At 50.6% G+C, this 18,068-nt stretch overlaps 1 protein-coding gene across 6 annotated transcripts; it reads right to left on the reverse strand.

Moving 5' to 3' along the window:
• Positions 1–1,927: 1,927 nt before the first annotated feature.
• On the reverse strand, positions 1,928–16,223 carry LOC101778528 (monooxygenase 2). Of its 6 annotated transcripts, XR_002679006.1 has the most exons (8): positions 15,957–16,223; positions 15,396–15,542; positions 11,167–11,313; positions 8,897–8,965; positions 8,604–8,769; positions 8,262–8,490; positions 7,568–8,151; positions 1,928–2,324 (listed from the first exon to the last, which is right to left on the reverse strand). XR_002679006.1 is itself a non-coding variant. In XM_022829754.1 (7 exons), exons 1-7 carry the CDS (start codon positions 16,037–16,039, stop codon positions 7,622–7,624), a joined length of 1,371 nt encoding a protein of 456 aa, XP_022685489.1. In that variant the 5' UTR covers positions 16,040–16,223; the 3' UTR covers positions 7,171–7,621. The 6 variants fall into 6 exon arrangements, 5 of the variants coding, with proteins under 5 accessions (XP_022685489.1, XP_022685490.1, XP_004985657.1 ...); XM_022829754.1 differs by lacking the exon at positions 1,928–2,324 and having other exon boundaries at positions 7,171–8,151; XM_022829755.1 differs by lacking the exon at positions 1,928–2,324 and having other exon boundaries at positions 7,171–8,151; positions 15,396–15,642; positions 15,957–16,056.
• Between the last annotated feature and the right edge of the window lie 1,845 nt (positions 16,224–18,068).

Below are 18,068 nucleotides of genomic sequence, written 5' to 3' on the forward strand. Positions count from 1 at the left end.
ATCGTCCAACCCCTTTCACTTTAGCGCTCTGCTCCGCTGGGGATGGGACCTGTCACGGAAGGCCGCCATCGCCGGCGTCACGTCCACGGCCGCGCCCGTCGTAGCCCCGCCCCTGCTCGTCCTCTCCGTCGCCGGCCTCGCACTGTCCCTCACCTTCGCCAGCGTGTTCGCCACCGAACGCCTCATGGGCGCCCTGCTGCCGCCTCCCCGGACCCCGCTTTACCGCTTTACCACACCTGGGACGTCGAAGATGATGAGTTCCTGGATGCGTCAGAAGCGCCCGGCGGCGAGGCCACTGTGTTCGACTACTGGAGCGAGACAGAGGACGGCGCCGTCATGGAGATGGAGGAAGATGAGAGCTACGCGTCGTTGCCTCTGTCAAGGGAATGTCGTCTGTTGGAAGAGCCGGCGCCGGCATCGAGCGACGATGAGGATACGATGCCAGAAGGTGAATTTCGTTTCCAAGAATCAGGCCACGAGTCATTTGTGTTGGATAATAGTGCACAGAAAAGAGGAGGACAACAAGTATATTACCATGGAGGCGGCGTTGCCCCCAAAGGACTTCGTGACTCCATATCAGCAGCACCGGCGTTGTGCGAGGAAGACGATATGGTTCCTAAAATCATAGAAGCCCTGGTCCAAGAGTTATCTGTATCAGACAGTGGAGATAAAACAGAGGATGGCAAGCGCACAGGTATGGATGAAGTGGAGTCTAGCAAGGAGATGGTGTCACCGGGCATCGGCATCGGCACCACTGAAGTGAGAGGTTTCCCAGTGCCGGACGATAACACGCTGCAGAGCGAGGTAGAAGGTGATGTAGCAGTGGAAATGTTGCATCTATTATTTAAAATGACTGCAGAACTAATCTGTCTAAAATGTTGAATCTATTATTTAAAAGTGTTGGACATACTGTTCGACATTTACAATATGTTTTTGTGAAAAAAAAGTTGCTCAACGAGCTCCAGCACGTGTTCTGCTGCTATTTTGCCTAGGCATGTCCGGCTATGTCCTGCTATGCGTGCTTCGGCTTCACCTACGCTACGCTGCTAGTAATTAGTCCAGCCACTTATGATGTACTTGGGTCGTGCGATGCTGGATCTTGTCCCCAACGCCGAGGGTATCGAGTGCCCGGAAGGCGTTCGTCCATGTCGTGAACGCGAACCCCGACGCGCGCAGCATCAGCGACGACTCCAGCACCAGGCTTCTCACCCCTTTCCTGCACGGCACGAGCACGACACGGCCAGTTCGTCAGTCAACTCGACCGCGATCTGAATTGCTGAATTGTACTACTATACTGGAGTCTGGAAAGCAGATGTGCTAGCTTACCTGTGTAGTCCGCGTGCCGTCGCGAGGCCGGCGAGCCCGGCGCCGGCGATGACGATGTCCTCGACGGCCTCCATGGCTTGCGCTTGCGCCGGCTGTGGGCGCATGTTGCCTGCTTGGTGGGAGTAGAACGAGAAGAGGCAGCAGACAGGGCCAAGAAGAAAAGCTCAGAGGATAAACTACGTTCTGATGGTCCAGGAGCTTCATTGATGCCTCTGTTTATAACAAGATGCTAGAGGGTGGCTGGATACAGGACGAGCGGATACCGTCTAGGGTCCGAGAAACTAGTCAAACAATGATTAGGGAAGAAAAAGAAGGATCAGCTGCTGCTAGTCGGAGAGGGCAGGCGGGAGCGTCACGTGAGCTCACGAGACTTGAGTGCCTGGAGCACATGGGATTACAGACCGACGATGAGCGAGGGTCCTCCGATCGAGGGAGGAGCCTCACTGCCCGCCCCAGTAATCACGACGGAGCCCTTGGATCGTGGCGGTTGACGCGCGCGCTCTCGATCGTACGGTGTGTGTGTGTGTTTCACGTAGGGGTACTTGCAACTTCCTTGTAGGAAAAAAAAACAAGTGTTTAGCTAGCGCCCAGATTAATGGTGTTGCAAAATTCAAATATTTTTGAGATAGCTCCAAGCCCGAATTTATAGTTACACCAAATCAGCATAGACATTACACATAAAAAAATCACCATGACTCTAATGTGTTCGGTATAAAATGACTAACTAGAAATTTTGATGTTAATGGCCATTTAACACTCAAACTTTGTTTCCTTTCCTCCATCCTTGCTAAGTAGGAAGAAAAGAGATGGCAAAATTCAGGTGTGGGGGCAAATAAAATGCCCGGACATGGTTTAGATATTCACATAATAATCTGCTCATGATTTGGTTGATATCACATAAAAATTCAGTGCTTGCTTGGTACTCTAATGGCTGCGTCCAACATTTTATTTGTTTGCTTTCTTCTTGTAGCGAAACTTGTGGCAAAGCTTTTGTCGTCCTTTGAGGGGAAAAAAATGGCGGCGGTTCCCTTGTTTAGCTAGGAGCAGCAGAATATCCTGTTGGATTTTTCATCAGGCAACCGTTAAATATCCTGTGAAAAGACGATTTTGGTCCTGTGGCCCCTCCACCCTTCTCCCTCCTTTGTTCCGCACCGCACGGGCTCGTCCGCACTATTTCTTACAAATTTACAGTAGTTGCCATGTCCTAGCTAGCTGGTGCAGCTGATATTGCTCTCCTCGCTGCCACTACTACCGTTCGCGTTGTTGTCACTATAATTGTTATCCTTCGCCCGCCACGCGGACGCCGAGAAGAGCGGCCGCCCGTGCCACCCCCAGCGTCACGCACCCGTCGGCCTCCTCCATGCGGTGGCCCTCCCTAGAGAAGAGCCCCACCAACATCCTCGCCTACCACATCGCGTTGGCCCCCCAGTGGCACGCCGGCCAGCCCAGCGCGCCCCAGCCTATCCCGCCACCGCCGCAGTGGCTTGTGCTGCTCCCTGCACTCCGTGCCTTCGCCGCACACGATGTCGCAGATCTCCCGCTCCAGGTACGCCTCGGCCACGGCGTCGCTCGCCGCGTCTAGAGACTCGAACACCGCAGAGTAGTAGAAGAGCACCTCCATGAACCGCGAACACCCTGGGGCGCATGGACGACACGCAATCGAGGACGACGTCGATGGGCACCCGTGCTTCGTCGGTAGACGCAGACGGGTCGGCGATGAGGCGGTGGAGCTGGAGCACGGAGTTGATGGCTACGGCCTCACCCTGTGACACTTGCAGCATCTAGGGGTAGACCTCATTGAGGCGGTTGGCGGCCATGCTGCAGAAGGAGAAGTGGACACGCACTTTAACAACCAGGTGTTAAAAAGCTCAAGAATGGCTATTAAGGAGTTAATGATAAAATTTGGATGCTAAGAAGGTGTTATGGCCAAAGTCAACTTTAGGTCAAAAATGTGACCAAAAATGCAAATTTAAGATTCCAAACTGAAGAAATGTGACAAATATGTGAAGCTGAGCCTATATTTGGAACTTAAGCGAAGCAAATTGGAGATAATATTCCAGTCAGAAGCATCAAAATTCAGAGATCAAATTGGTGAATTAAAGTTACTGTTGCATATCTGAAATTTTTCAGTTTAAAAACAGTGACAGACATCCAGCTTAAAAATTTATTTCTGAAAGGTTTTTCATCTAAACCGTGTGATGTTTTGGACCACAATTGGACTTGGGCTATTAAAGTGTAATTTGGAATTGTTTTTGTTAAGAGAAGTCAAAAGTTTCAAATTTTAAACAAGACTCAAAGTTTGCAAGTTGGACTGTTTTCAGCGAGTTAAATCTGAAACTAGTGTGGAGTATACCACTTTGGAATTCAGTTGTCGAGAATTTCTGAAAAAATTTGGATCTCAAGTGAACTATGATGTGCATAAACCTTTTGATTATGTTGATGGACAGGGAAAAGAAGAATTTCAATTTTATTTGGAAGTTCAAAGATTGGAAGTGCACACAGTTCAGACTTAACTGTCGAACTGAATGGCAAAAGCAATTGAGTCTGAAAAACAGTAAGGAATGACCAACTTTGGGCTTGAATTCGGAGAGATTTCATATTAATAAATTGGATCTTTTTGTAGCCTAATTATTATTGGATGTTTAGAGAACAATTTTAAACAGTTATTGTACAGGGAAAAATAGGAATTCAAATTTTTCTCAAAGCTCAAAGTGTGAATGTTTCACTATCAACGTGCCTGACGAAACTGAATGGCAAAGGCCATTCAGTTCGAAGAACAGTAAGGTGTAGTAAAAACTTGGGCTTGAATTTTTGGAAGATTTGGTATATAATCGTTGGGCTCTAAGCTGCAAAATGGAATCCCTAATAAGTGATTTGCATTTGTCAGTAGCTTTTGGACAAGGAATAATGGTTTAAGTATTTCAATTGGAAACTAAGGTTGAAATGTGCACTGTCACCATAACTGACGAAACTGAATGGAATATGGCAGATTTTGGCTCGAATTTCTGGAAGAATTTGTATCTACAAGTTGGACCTTAACATGCAAAATGGAACCTCTGTTATATGGTTAACAAGTTACAGAAGTTGTTGGGCAAGTTAAGCCGAGTTTAAATAGTTGAATTTGAATTCAAAGATTGAGCCATGAACTATTAATCACCTGACGAAACTGAATGGCAGTGGCTGTTTCAGTTCCAAGAACAGTGAGAAATGATCAACTTGGCTCATAAATTTTGGGAGATTCTATACGTATAAGTTGGTTTTTAGCATGCAAAATGGGATCTATAATACATAATAAACAATCGACAGTAGGTCTTGGACAAGAAAATGTTGGTTTGAATAATTAAATTGGAGCTCAAAGATTGAAAACGGCACTGTTTCAACATGGGATGTTAACTGACGAGCAGGTTCAGAGAAAGCTCGAGTTTTCGCCCAGGTTCAGAGTTTCTGATCTCCAAATCCTTTGATCATTGGAACAAAAGTGCTATCTATAACTTGGAGCTGTTTATACCATCTTCAACTTTGGTTATAGACTCATGGCGTGTTGAAACTTGGTTTGGACGAATTTCGTTGAAAAAGGGGCTGGTTGTCTGTTCTTTGAAGTTGCCTGTTACTGCCGTTGCTCCAGCAGTCCGTCTGCCTGCTTGCCGACGGCGCCACCCCTTTGCTTCGCTTGACCGCCACGCAACTGCTGCCTCGCCACCGGAGCTCCCTAAGTGTCGCGCTCAAGCTCGTCACAACCGCCTCCACCCATCCATAAGTAGCAAGCCACCGCCGCCGTCCTTTTCTTTTCCCCATCCACAAGAACCAAGACGAGCCGTGTTTCAGTCGCCAGTGAAATCCATCCCCGTTCGGTCTCTGCCCGTCGTTTCCCTCCGCCAGCACCGCTGCCTGGCAGTCCTCGACCCATTCCTCCCGTCATCGTCCAACCCCTTTCACTTTAGCGCTCTGCTCCGCTGGGGATGGGACCTGTCACGGAAGGCCGCCATCGCCGGCGTCACGTCCACGGCCGCGCCCGTCGTAGCCCCGCCCCTGCTCGTCCTCTCCGTCGCCGGCCTCGCACTGTCCCTCACCTTCGCCAGCGTGTTCGCCACCGAACGCCTCATGGGCGCCCTGCTGCCGCCTCCCCGGACCCCGCTTTACCGCTTTACCACACCTGGGACGTCGAAGATGATGAGTTCCTGGATGCGTCAGAAGCGCCCGGCGGCGAGGCCACTGTGTTCGACTACTGGAGCGAGACAGAGGACGGCGCCGTCATGGAGATGGAGGAAGATGAGAGCTACGCGTCGTTGCCTCTGTCAAGGGAATGTCGTCTGTTGGAAGAGCCGGCGCCGGCATCGAGCGACGATGAGGATACGATGCCAGAAGGTGAATTTCGTTTCCAAGAATCAGGCCACGAGTCATTTGTGTTGGATAATAGTGCACAGAAAAGAGGAGGACAACAAGTATATTACCATGGAGGCGGCGTTGCCCCCAAAGGACTTCGTGACTCCATATCAGCAGCACCGGCGTTGTGCGAGGAAGACGATATGGTTCCTAAAATCATAGAAGCCCTGGTCCAAGAGTTATCTGTATCAGACAGTGGAGATAAAACAGAGGATGGCAAGCGCACAGGTATGGATGAAGTGGAGTCTAGCAAGGAGATGGTGTCACCGGGCATCGGCATCGGCACCACTGAAGTGAGAGGTTTCCCAGTGCCGGACGATAACACGCTGCAGAGCGAGGTAGAAGGTGATGTAGCAGTGGAAATGTTGCATCTATTATTTAAAATGACTGCAGAACTAATCTGTCTAAAATGTTGAATCTATTATTTAAAAGTGTTGGACATACTGTTCGACATTTACAATATGTTTTTGTGAAAAAAAAGTTGCTCAACGAGCTCCAGCACGTGTTCTGCTGCTATTTTGCCTAGGCATGTCCGGCTATGTCCTGCTATGCGTGCTTCGGCTTCACCTACGCTACGCTGCTAGTAATTAGTCCAGCCACTTATGATGTACTTGGGTCGTGCGATGCTGGATCTTGTCCCCAACGCCGAGGGTATCGAGTGCCCGGAAGGCGTTCGTCCATGTCGTGAACGCGAACCCCGACGCGCGCAGCATCAGCGACGACTCCAGCACCAGGCTTCTCACCCCTTTCCTGCACGGCACGAGCACGACACGGCCAGTTCGTCAGTCAACTCGACCGCGATCTGAATTGCTGAATTGTACTACTATACTGGAGTCTGGAAAGCAGATGTGCTAGCTTACCTGTGTAGTCCGCGTGCCGTCGCGAGGCCGGCGAGCCCGGCGCCGGCGATGACGATGTCCTCGACGGCCTCCATGGCTTGCGCTTGCGCCGGCTGTGGGCGCATGTTGCCTGCTTGGTGGGAGTAGAACGAGAAGAGGCAGCAGACAGGGCCAAGAAGAAAAGCTCAGAGGATAAACTACGTTCTGATGGTCCAGGAGCTTCATTGATGCCTCTGTTTATAACAAGATGCTAGAGGGTGGCTGGATACAGGACGAGCGGATACCGTCTAGGGTCCGAGAAACTAGTCAAACAATGATTAGGGAAGAAAAAGAAGGATCAGCTGCTGCTAGTCGGAGAGGGCAGGCGGGAGCGTCACGTGAGCTCACGAGACTTGAGTGCCTGGAGCACATGGGATTACAGACCGACGATGAGCGAGGGTCCTCCGATCGAGGGAGGAGCCTCACTGCCCGCCCCAGTAATCACGACGGAGCCCTTGGATCGTGGCGGTTGACGCGCGCGCTCTCGATCGTACGGTGTGTGTGTGTGTTTCACGTAGGGGTACTTGCAACTTCCTTGTAGGAAAAAAAAACAAGTGTTTAGCTAGCGCCCAGATTAATGGTGTTGCAAAATTCAAATATTTTTGAGATAGCTCCAAGCCCGAATTTATAGTTACACCAAATCAGCATAGACATTACACATAAAAAAATCACCATGACTCTAATGTGTTCGGTATAAAATGACTAACTAGAAATTTTGATGTTAATGGCCATTTAACACTCAAACTTTGTTTCCTTTCCTCCATCCTTGCTAAGTAGGAAGAAAAGAGATGGCAAAATTCAGGTGTGGGGGCAAATAAAATGCCCGGACATGGTTTAGATATTCACATAATAATCTGCTCATGATTTGGTTGATATCACATAAAAATTCAGTGCTTGCTTGGTACTCTAATGGCTGCGTCCAACATTTTATTTGTTTGCTTTCTTCTTGTAGCGAAACTTGTGGCAAAGCTTTTGTCGTCCTTTGAGGGGAAAAAAATGGCGGCGGTTCCCTTGTTTAGCTAGGAGCAGCAGAATTATAGCGTTCCACAGTCGTAGTCAGCCATGGCGACTAGAGTCTTGGCCAGCAACGGCGACAGGAAGGTGTCCCTGAGGAACTTGACGACGACGTTGTTGCTCTGCTGGATGAAGCCGACGACGTAGGCCGCCGTGATGAGCTGGATGCTCCGCCACCGCCTGGCCTCCGCGTACTTTTCAAGTGCCGCCCTGATGACCCCATCGTGGCCGCCGCCGCCGCTCCCGGCCGCCGCGAAGGCCTCGCCCAGGCACCGGGCCAGGACGACGCCGTCCTCGAGCGCGGCGCACCCGCCCTGCCCGAGCTCGGGCGTCATCGGGTGGAGCGCGTCCCCCGCCACGCACACGCCGCCCCGGCTGATGCTGCCGCGGAGGAGCGCGAGCGGCGACCGGAACCGCAGCGGCGACGACACCACGTCGCTCATCTCGCTCCGCTCGATCGCGTCCAGCGCCGCTGCCGGGATCTTGGCCGCCCGCAGCTTGCCCAGCACGTGGCTCCGCATCTTGGCCACGCTCTCCTCGGCGTCCCCGTCTGCACGCGTGAAGCCGGACGGATCGATCAGCCGACGAACGTGCACGAGTCGTTGCAACTCGACACATGTCAGTCAGATAGGCAATGTTGAAGAGGAGAGTGATGCGTACCGGCGGGGGAAGGGTACCAGGTGTAGTTCCAGTAGACGGAGGTGTCGGAGCAGGGCAGGACGCCGGAGCGGAAGCCCTGGCCGATGAACTGCAGGATCTCGGGGCCGAAGCAGTGGCCGGCCGGGTACTCGGCGAGGCCCCTGGTGGCGGAGCGCCCCGAGAGGATCGGCTTCGGAAGGCCCAGCCATTTCGCCACCACGGAGTTCACGCCGTCGCACCCGATCAGAACCTTTTAGCGAGCAGCAACAGTAGAATCGATCGATCGTGTCAGCATGTTCATTGTAAGGAAGAAGAGAAGCTGATTGAGTGCACGATCATGACGTCGGCGGGTCGGTATCTCACCTTGGTCTTTATGATGGAACCGTCAGCCAAGTGCAGGACCGTGGCGTTGCCGTCTTCCTCGATGGCGACGATCTTGGACGAGTACCGGATGGTGCCCTTGGGCAGCTCGTTCTCGAGCGTCTGCAGCAGGAAGTCCCGCTTCACGCACCGGATTTCGTGTGGCCCGCTGATTTGACAAAAGAAATTGACAAGGGGTGTTCAGATGTTTGCTCGTCAGATCATGCCGAGACTGATTGGAGTTCTCTGAAAAAGGAAACGGATTGTATTTAAGCATGGTTTCAGAGTTTCGGTACCTTTTCGCCTGCATCTTGAGGCTTACTTTCGCAGCAGGTTCGCCAGTGGCAGCAGAGAAGGTAATCATCCTGTGAAAAAGTAAAACGAGTCACGATAAAATTGATTTCTTCTGGTCTAGCAAGACTCAATTGATTGATTTCCAAAAGTATTATGATTTTGGAGTTCTGGGCTGGTTAATGGGCCGGCAGAGTAAGTGGGCTTGCATATCATGAGAGGCTTATGGGTTGGAAATCAGCACAATTCCCACAGTAGCATATTGGGCTACAACTAAACCGGCCCAAGAGACAGTTGTTAATGGAAAGTTTCTTGGGCCAATATGGTTAATGGGCTAGATATAAAAAATGGGTGTAAAATCTCCATTGTCTAATCTTGGGCCAATATCGTTAATGATCTCGGGGAACCTGTTAATGATCTCGGGAACCTATATAACTTCCAGTAGTATTTTTTTTTATCTAACTTCCAATGTTTAAGATTCGTACGATGGTTGAGATTAAATGTGGAGGTAGGAAGCGCGTGCGAGCGTGCCACAGGGAACCAGCCGGTGGACTGGTGGATGACAGGTGTTGATCGCTGGTTGGTGTGGTTGGAAGGGAATCTAGTTTGAGATTCAAACTTCAAATTCAATTTTCTCTTAAATTGTTAATCTATTTTCAAATCCGTTTCTCAACACGCGTGTTAGTTAGAATTAATTGGCTTGTTCGCTTGAGCTGGCTGTTGCTGCAGCTTAGGAGCCAGCCATTCAGCTGCTACAGTAGCTGATCAGCAATGCCGGGGAGCCACTGGCACCAGTGGATCCAGGTGTGAGTTCCTGCCCTTGCGCCGGCAGCAACGTGGGCGGGCGAGCGACAACAACGGGGCGGAGGGCAGCATCCGCGGGCTGGCTGGCGGCGGGGGAGGGGCCGGCCGGAGGCGGGTGGGCGGCGGCGGATCGGGTGAACAACAACGGCGGAGCTGGGTGGGGCGGCAACAGTGGGGCGGAGGGCGGCGGCGGCGGGCTGGTTGGCGGTGGGGGAGGGACCGGGCGAAGGCACGGTGGGTGGCGGCGGATCCGTGGGCGGGTGATGCCGATAGGGTGGAGGGCGGCGGATCCGTGGCGGGCGATGTCGGCGGGGGAAGGCCGGGCGAAGGTGGGATGGGCGGCGGCGGATCCGTGGGCGGGCGACGACGGCGGAGCTGGGTGGGGCGGCGACGGCGGCGGAGCTGGCGGCGGCGGCGGGCGAGGGGTTGGGCGGAGGCAGGGGGGCGGTGGTGCCAGGCGGAGTCCGGGGCGGCGGTAGGAGGTGACGGGAGATGGGAGATGCGGTGCGAGTGCGGCATGAGAAAAATAAGCACAGTTGTTTGGCGGGCTGCTGGGCTGTTGCTGTTTGGGCCGCAACCGAACAGCTGGGCTGTACAGCAACAGTTGCAGCCCGTCAGAAAATCTCAAGCCACAGGCCTAATGCCACAAAACAAGATCCAATAAGTATACTTTTATTTTTATTTTTAAAATCAACATTTAGAACATACCATTTCAACATTTAGATATACTGTTTCAACATTTTTTTAAAAAACTGTTGAACTAGTCTGTCTAAAATGTTGAATCTATTATTTAAAAATATTGGACATACAGTTCGACATTTACAATATGTTTTTGTGAAAAAAAAAGTTGCTCAACGAGCTCCAGCACGTGTTCTGCTGCTATTTTTGCTAGGGGCTATGTCCTGCTATGTGTGCTTCGGCTTCACCTACGCTACGCCGCTAGTAATTGGTCCAGCCACTTATGATGTACTTGGGTCGTGCGATGCTGGACCTTCCACTGATGCACCTCGTCTTTGCGCGGGCCCGGTGGAACAGGATTTTTACGTGGGCTTTTGCTGGGCTTCAAAGTTCCATAGCTTAACCAGCTTGCGGTAGTTGCATAGTAGCTCGGGTGGCTGCTGGAAGGGTGTTCGCCCAGACCGTCCGGACCTAGGTGCTTCGTCGGGGTTTTCTCCAGTTATGCTCAGGTTTAGTCTTGAGTTCGCTAGGGTACACGCGCGTGCACGTACTGCACGTTCCCGTGTACCGGAGGTTTAGGCCTCCCTATCTCTTTCGTAAGCATGTGTATGGACGCGCACGCGTGTGTGGTGTGAGTGTGAAGTGCGTTGGTGGTGTGCGTCCTTGTTATATTCTCTAGTTGCATCGGAGCCCCCTAATGAGCTGGCTTCTTCCATCTTTTAAAAAGATGGAAATTAATCTAGCCTGGCTTCACCTACTCAAAGGGTCAAGGCCAAGGAAACAAAGTGCTAACCTCTCGTAAAGCAAATGGTGCTCCCGGATCTTGTCCCCAACGCCGAGGCTATCGAGTGCGCGGAAGGCGTTCGTCCATGTCGTGAACGCGAACCCCGACGCGCGCAGCATCGGCGACGACTCTAGCACCAGGCTCCTCACCCCTTTCCTGCACGGCACGAGCACGACACGGCCAGTTCGTCAGTCAACTCGACCGCGATCTGAATTGCTGAATTGTACTACTATACTGGAGTCTGGAAAGCAGATGTGCTAGCTTACCTGTGTAGTCCGAGTGCCGTCGCGAGGCCGGCGAGCCCGGCGCCGGCGATGACGATGTCCTCGACGGCCTCCATGGCTTGCGCTTGCGCCGGCTGTGGGCGCATGTTGCCTGCTTGGTGGGAGTAGAACGAGAAGAGGCAGCAGACAGGGCCAAGAAGAAAAGCTCAGAGGATAAACTACGTTCTGATGGTCCAGGAGCTTCATTGATGCCTCTGTTTATAGCAAGATGCTAGAGTGTGGCTGGCATGGCCGGATGGTCACTGGCAACTTCGCATGACGACGCACCGGCGCATGGGTTGTTGCATTGGTTCTCGGAACGGGGGAGATGACCGGACTCTGGAAGGAGAAGTTGGAATTTGGTCCAGCGAGGCGGCCGATGTTTCCGTAGCGGTCAAGCTGCACATGCAGAAAGCAGCAGCAGCAGCAGCAACCTGGAGATCGCATATAGTAACTGAAAATTGTTCCAAAGGTATCCGACATGGTCCGCACCTCACCTAGATAGAACCTGAAGGACTCTTTGCATCTCATCATTTGCTTCTTCTATGCTTAGGAAGTCAGTGAGTCACTAGGGCGGCTTGTGTCAACAAAACTATAATCCATTGGTACCCATGTTATTGTGGATTTGTGGGTGCACTGTCGCTTTCTCCTGCTTGCTTTAGCAAGAACATACTCTCGCCCGGAGTAGTAGCCAACTAAAAGGAATCTCGAGTTTATTAGCCAACGTTTAAAAAGCCGGGGGCGGCTTGTGTTAGGGCTTGTTTGGTTTCAGGGTGTTAAAGTTTAACACCCGTCACATCGGATGTTTGGATACTAATTAGAAGTACTAAACATAGGCTAATTTCAAAATTAATTGCATAGATGGAGTGTAATTCGCGAGACAAATCTAAAACCTAATTAGTCCATGATTTGGCAATGTGATGTTACAGTAACCATTTGCTAATGATGGATTAATAAGGTTTAATAGATTCGTCTCGCGAATTAGCACAGGGTTCTACAATTAGTTTTATAATTAGCTCATATTTAGTTATCCTAATTAGCATCCGAACATCCGATGTGATACTGTTAAGTTTAGCACCTCGTATCCAAATATCCCCTTAGTAAATTGCAGGAGTAATAACTAATTTACTAGCAGGAGTCTAGGATCCGTGTGTTTCGTGGTTGTCACCATCTCTCCCTAGTAGCACACTCTAATTTTGAAGATACTCCAAGTCGATAACGTGGCAAAACACAAAGAGAATGGCAACTGTGCTTCTCTTGGTAAAAATCCTGCACGGATCTAAGAGGACAATTATGTAATTTAATAACTGTAACGAAATTTAAGAATTAGAGGAGCATCGAGTTCAGTCTATGAAGCGTATATTGCAAATGGCATCGAGTAGGTTCATTCAATCCACCGTTCGCTGAGTTTTATGTCAAGCAAAAGCTCAACCTTTTTTCGAGATAAAGGTGATATTTGGTATGAAGTTTTTGTATGAAATGAAACATTCCAAAATTTTGAGGAGCATGGAAAACCTTGAGTGGAAACTTCTAGGTTCAGAGCATTTTTTTCTACCCTCTGAGTCCATTCAATCAACCGTTCGTGCTACGACTCACGGGATTAAGGATACACCAGATGAATGGAGACTATATTAGATGAGATTTATGCATACAAAAATAAAAAAAAGGCCGAGAAGCTTCTTCGATACAATTTATTTATTTATGGTACTAGGATATTCATTTTCTAATGAAGGGAATATAAATTCCAACATATAAATTCATGAGTTTACCACAACACCTAACACCTCGAGATCACGTTTCACGGGGACGCACGAGCATAAAAGTAGAAGACGACGAGCTAGTTTGAGAGCGTGCCGCAGTCATAGTCCGCCATTTTCAGAAGCCTCCCTGCGAGCACTCCAGACAGGAACTTGTCCCGCAGGAAGCTTACGATTGCATTGTCACTCTGCTGTATGAAGCCGACCGTGTAGGCGGTCGCGACGAGCTCGACGCTCCTCCACCGCCTGATCCTTGCGTACTCGCGGAGGCCCGCCTCGATTCTCCCGTTCTCGGCGCTACCGCTACCCTTGGCGTCCTTGCCCGCAAGGGCCTCGCCGAGGCATCTGGCCAGGATGACGCCGTCCTCCAGCGCCGAGCAGCCGCCCTGGCCGAGGTCCGGCGTCATCGGGTGCAGCGCGTCTCCGGCCACGCACACGTTGCCCCTGCTGATGCTCGCGGTTACCAGCGAGAGCGGCGGCCGGAACCGCAGCGGCGCGGCGAGGACGTCGCTCATCTCGCTCCTGTCGATCACCGCCAGCGCCTCTTCTGGCACCTTCGAGCCCCGGAGCTTATCCAGCACGAACTGCTTCATCTTCGCCGCACTCTCGTCGACGCCCTTATCTGAATGAAATCTAAAAGGTTAGCATCGATTTTGTTCTGTAATTTTGATCGTGATGGATAACTGACCGTGTTCGGATCGAGTCCAGGTGAAGAACCAGTAGATGTCAGTCTCGTTGCAGGGCAGCATCCCGGAGCGGAAGCCGTGGCCGATGAACTGCAGGAACTCGGGCTCGAAGCCGTGTCCGTCCGGGTAATGCGCAAAGCCTCTCGCCGCCGCTCGCCCCGAGTAGGACGGCTTCGCGAGGCCGAGCCATTTCGCCACCACGGAGTTGATCCCGTCGCATCCGATCAGTACCTGCGGATGCAGAGGGTATCTTGCTGAACATTTCAATCTCCGGTATGCGAGATTCAGAAAAAAGAGATGGGGGTTACCTTTGCTCTCAGAACTGAGCCATCGGCTAGCTGAAGGATCTTGATGTCGCCATCCTCCTCGATCGAGACAATCTTGGAGGAGTAGCGGATGGTGCCCTTTGGTAGCTCCTCCTCCAAGGCCTGCAGCAGCACGTTGCGCCTGACGCAACGGATTTCATGGGGTCCTCTGCACCAGGGAGAAATATTCATGTCAGTTATATGCACCAAACCAATAGACGTTGTCAGAACGGCTGCGTGATTCAGTAGAGATCAGTTGTGATCTCACCGTTTCCCCTGCTGCGTGAGGTCTGCTTCTCGCACGATCTCTCCGGTGGCGGAAGAGATGACGCGCAACCTGTAGAACATTCAGCAAGGGAGCACTGGACTCAGCGTTGCAAGCGTCGGAGCAGGCAATCAGCGATGCAGGCACATCGGAGACGAAGAAACCAGCAGCAAGGCAAGCCCGTCGGAAATAGAGATTGGAGATGCATATATAGAGATATATAGGACGGGTAACAACGTACCTCTGGGCCTGCAGGTGCTGCTCCCGGTTTGTAACATCGACCGGGATAAAAGACCCCCTTTTATCCCAGTTGGTATTGAGTTCGAGGGATTTAGTCCTGTTCCAGTGACCTCGTTGAGGACCCTTTTATCCCGGTTTGAAATACCAACCGGGATAAATGACCCCCTTTTATCCCGGTTGGTATTACTAACCGGGATAAAAGGGTTCGAGGGATCTAGTCCTATTCCAATGACCTCGTTGGGGACCCTTTTATCCCGGTTTGAAACACCAACCGGGATAAATGATCTCCTTTTATCCCGGTTGGTATTACAAACTGGGATAAAAGGCTCGAGAGCCTTTTATCCCGGTTGGTGTTTCAAACCGGGATAAAATGCCTCTCAGGATCTTTTTTTCACACTAGCCTTTGCAACGGGGATAAAAGGTTCCGGTTGGTGAGCCCCCCACCAATGACAGAGCTTTAGTCCCGGTTGGTAAACCTTTTATCCCGGGCCAACTTTAAACCGGGACAAAAGGGGGCGCATCGAAAGTCAATTCTCTACTAGTGTTAGGCTCAAAAGATTCGTCTCGCAAAGTACAACAAAACTATGCAATTAGTTTTAATTTCGTCTAAATTAGTACTCCATGCATGTATCGCAAGTTTGATGTGATGGAAAATCTTCTTTTTGCATAGTGTCAAAGTTGGGAGTTGGGGTGAACAAGGGCTAGGACGGGTAACAACGTACCTCTGGGCCTGCAGATGCTGCTCCCTGATCTTGTCGCCCACCCCGAGGGCGTCGAGCGCCCGGAAGGCGTTCTTCCACGTCGTGAACGCGAACCCCGACGTCCGCAGCGACGGCGACGACTCCAGCACCAGGCTCCTCACCCCTTTCCTACGGCGCGGGAACAAGTTACGAGTGTGCAGCAGGTCAGGTATGCAGCAGAGCGAGACCAGGGCCATGTTTAGTTACTCCCCAACTCCCAATTTTGACACTATGCAAAAAGAAGATTCTCCATCACATCAAACTTGCGGTACATGCATGTAATACTAAATGTAGATGAAATTAAAAACTAATTGCACAGTTTTGTTGTACTTTGCGAGACGAATCTTTTGAGCCTAATTAGTCAATGTTTGGACAATAATTCGCAAATACAAACGAAATGCTACAGTGTGCTACAGTGCTGGAACAGGAATTTTGCATCTCCCAAATTGGCCAACTAAACAAGGCCCAGCTGGATCGGTTGGCATATATGGACAATTGGACAGGACAAGTAGCTATAGGCAGTAGCCGAAGGCACCTGCATACCTGTGCAATCCGAGAGCCGCCGCGAGGCCGGCCATCCCGGCGCCCACGATCACGACGTCCTCGGCGGCGTCCTTCCCCTGCATGCTTGTGACGGCGGCGCGGCTTCTTCTTCCAGGGGCAGTGGGAAACTAGCAAGCAAATGGAATAATGGCCGTGCTAGTAGCTTGCCAGCTCGGATTAATGGCGCGACCGAGTGACTGATGACCAAGTGCTGACTGCTGAGCGAATCAAGAAGACAAGAACACTTTCTTTGCACGAGACTCAGGAGCTCCCGGTAGCTGGTTATAAGGAAGTGAGCACTGAGGAGTGAAGCCTAAGTTTGAAGAGTCACGGCCGACGTCACTGCTGATGGTGTGGCGAGCGGCAGGTAGTGCGGTCCGTGTAGTTGCGTAGACCAGGGAAGGGCTGCTATCTTCCTGACGCAGACGTGAAGATGGATAGGCTTTCTCCGGGAAGCTGCATGTAGGAGGAGCAAAATTATTGTTATAGCACTGTAGCACACTGTAGCATTTCGTTTGTATTTGTAAATTATTATCCAAATATTGACTAATTAGGCTCAAAATATTCGTCTCGCAAAGTACAACAAAATTGTGCAATTAATTTTTGATTTCGTCAACATTTAGTACTCCATATATGTACCACAAGTTTGATGTGATGAGGAATCTTCTTTTTACATAGTGTTAAAGTTGGGAGTTTTGAGGAAACTAAACATGACCTCAGTGAAGTTCGCACACCAGGCAGCATTTTCATCAAGTTTCCTTTTCGATTGCGATCTTTTGGAGAACGATGGGTCCGCAGCTCTGCGTGGCTGGTCGCTGCCATGTGGGCTACAACAAAGCTAACTGGCTGGGCTATCCAAGCGCAGCAATCGATCTATGTTTCCTAGAGATGACTTTTCTTCTCTTGATTGATGCATCGTTTCTTCTATCATCCGAGTAAAATGCACGTGCGGACCTTGAACTTTGGAATGGTGTGTCATCTAGGTTCCTAAACTTCCAAAATGCACATTCCGATTCTCAAACTTACTAATCGGTTTACGTGAGGTCCAAATCACCATTACTTAACTTAAATCACCATGTATACTGTGGGGCCCACGTGTGATGCCTATCGCTATTTTCTTATTCACTCTTTCCTATCGCCCTCCTCTCATCCCCCCCCTCCATGGTCCTCTGATGAGCCCTTGACGACGGGATCTTGTACTTCCCCGTGGCGACAGCCGAGCCTTCTCCTCGTTGAGCTCTCAACAGCGGGATCCCATCCTCGCCTGTGCTGTATTCCGATGGTGGCGGTCGAGCTCATGACCGCAGCGACGCCCATGCTTGCACGGCTGAGTTGCCGAAGGAAGAGCGCCATGAGGCGGTGGGCGAGCTCGCCATGGCAATGTCTTTGCTCCGACCTCAACTCGCCGGCTCTACTCTGACCTCACTTGCACTGGCCCTCCTCCGACGCGTGTGCTAGTCCTACTTCAAGCTTGCCTGCAGCTGTGCTTTTCCCACTTTGAGCTTGGTGGCCCGCGGGCTCGATTGGCCCGAGCTCGCGACGTACTGCGGCTACCACTGACGCATGGGTGCGTGCCTTAGTGCAAATAGTAGAAGTGAAATTAGCTACCTATATTTTTGTTTCTTTTTATTATCTATATACAAATTACATCCCACTAATATTTGATGGTATTAGTTTTTGACATGATCCAAAAAAATACAATTAGGGGCCGCGCACGTAGCGCGCTTATCCACCTAAGTATACATATACTAAAGTTCCAAGATTTGAAGTGCGCTTATCCACCTAAGTATACATATACTAAAGTTCCAAGATTTGAAGCCTCCTTATGCATCCTAGTTTCGTGTGGAACCCACTTATTGTTCAGGTGGGACACACACTATTGTTGAGTTGATCCATGATTTTTTAAGAAAAACTACCGATTTGTTTTTTCTATTATTTGCAGTTACATTGTATGGAAAATATAAAATATATTTAATATTTTCCTATGTATAAAAATAATAACTAAACTTTATATACTACGTTGTAGCTCTAGCTCTACTGTTTTTTACCCGGCGCACGCACGCACCCGTTCCCAAACCAGGTTTGAGGATTTCTCAGCAGAACCGAGACGGC

This window comes from Setaria italica, chromosome IX (assembly GCF_000263155.2).
Source record: "Setaria italica strain Yugu1 chromosome IX, Setaria_italica_v2.0, whole genome shotgun sequence".
Classification (NCBI taxonomy): domain Eukaryota; kingdom Viridiplantae; phylum Streptophyta; class Magnoliopsida; order Poales; family Poaceae; genus Setaria; species Setaria italica.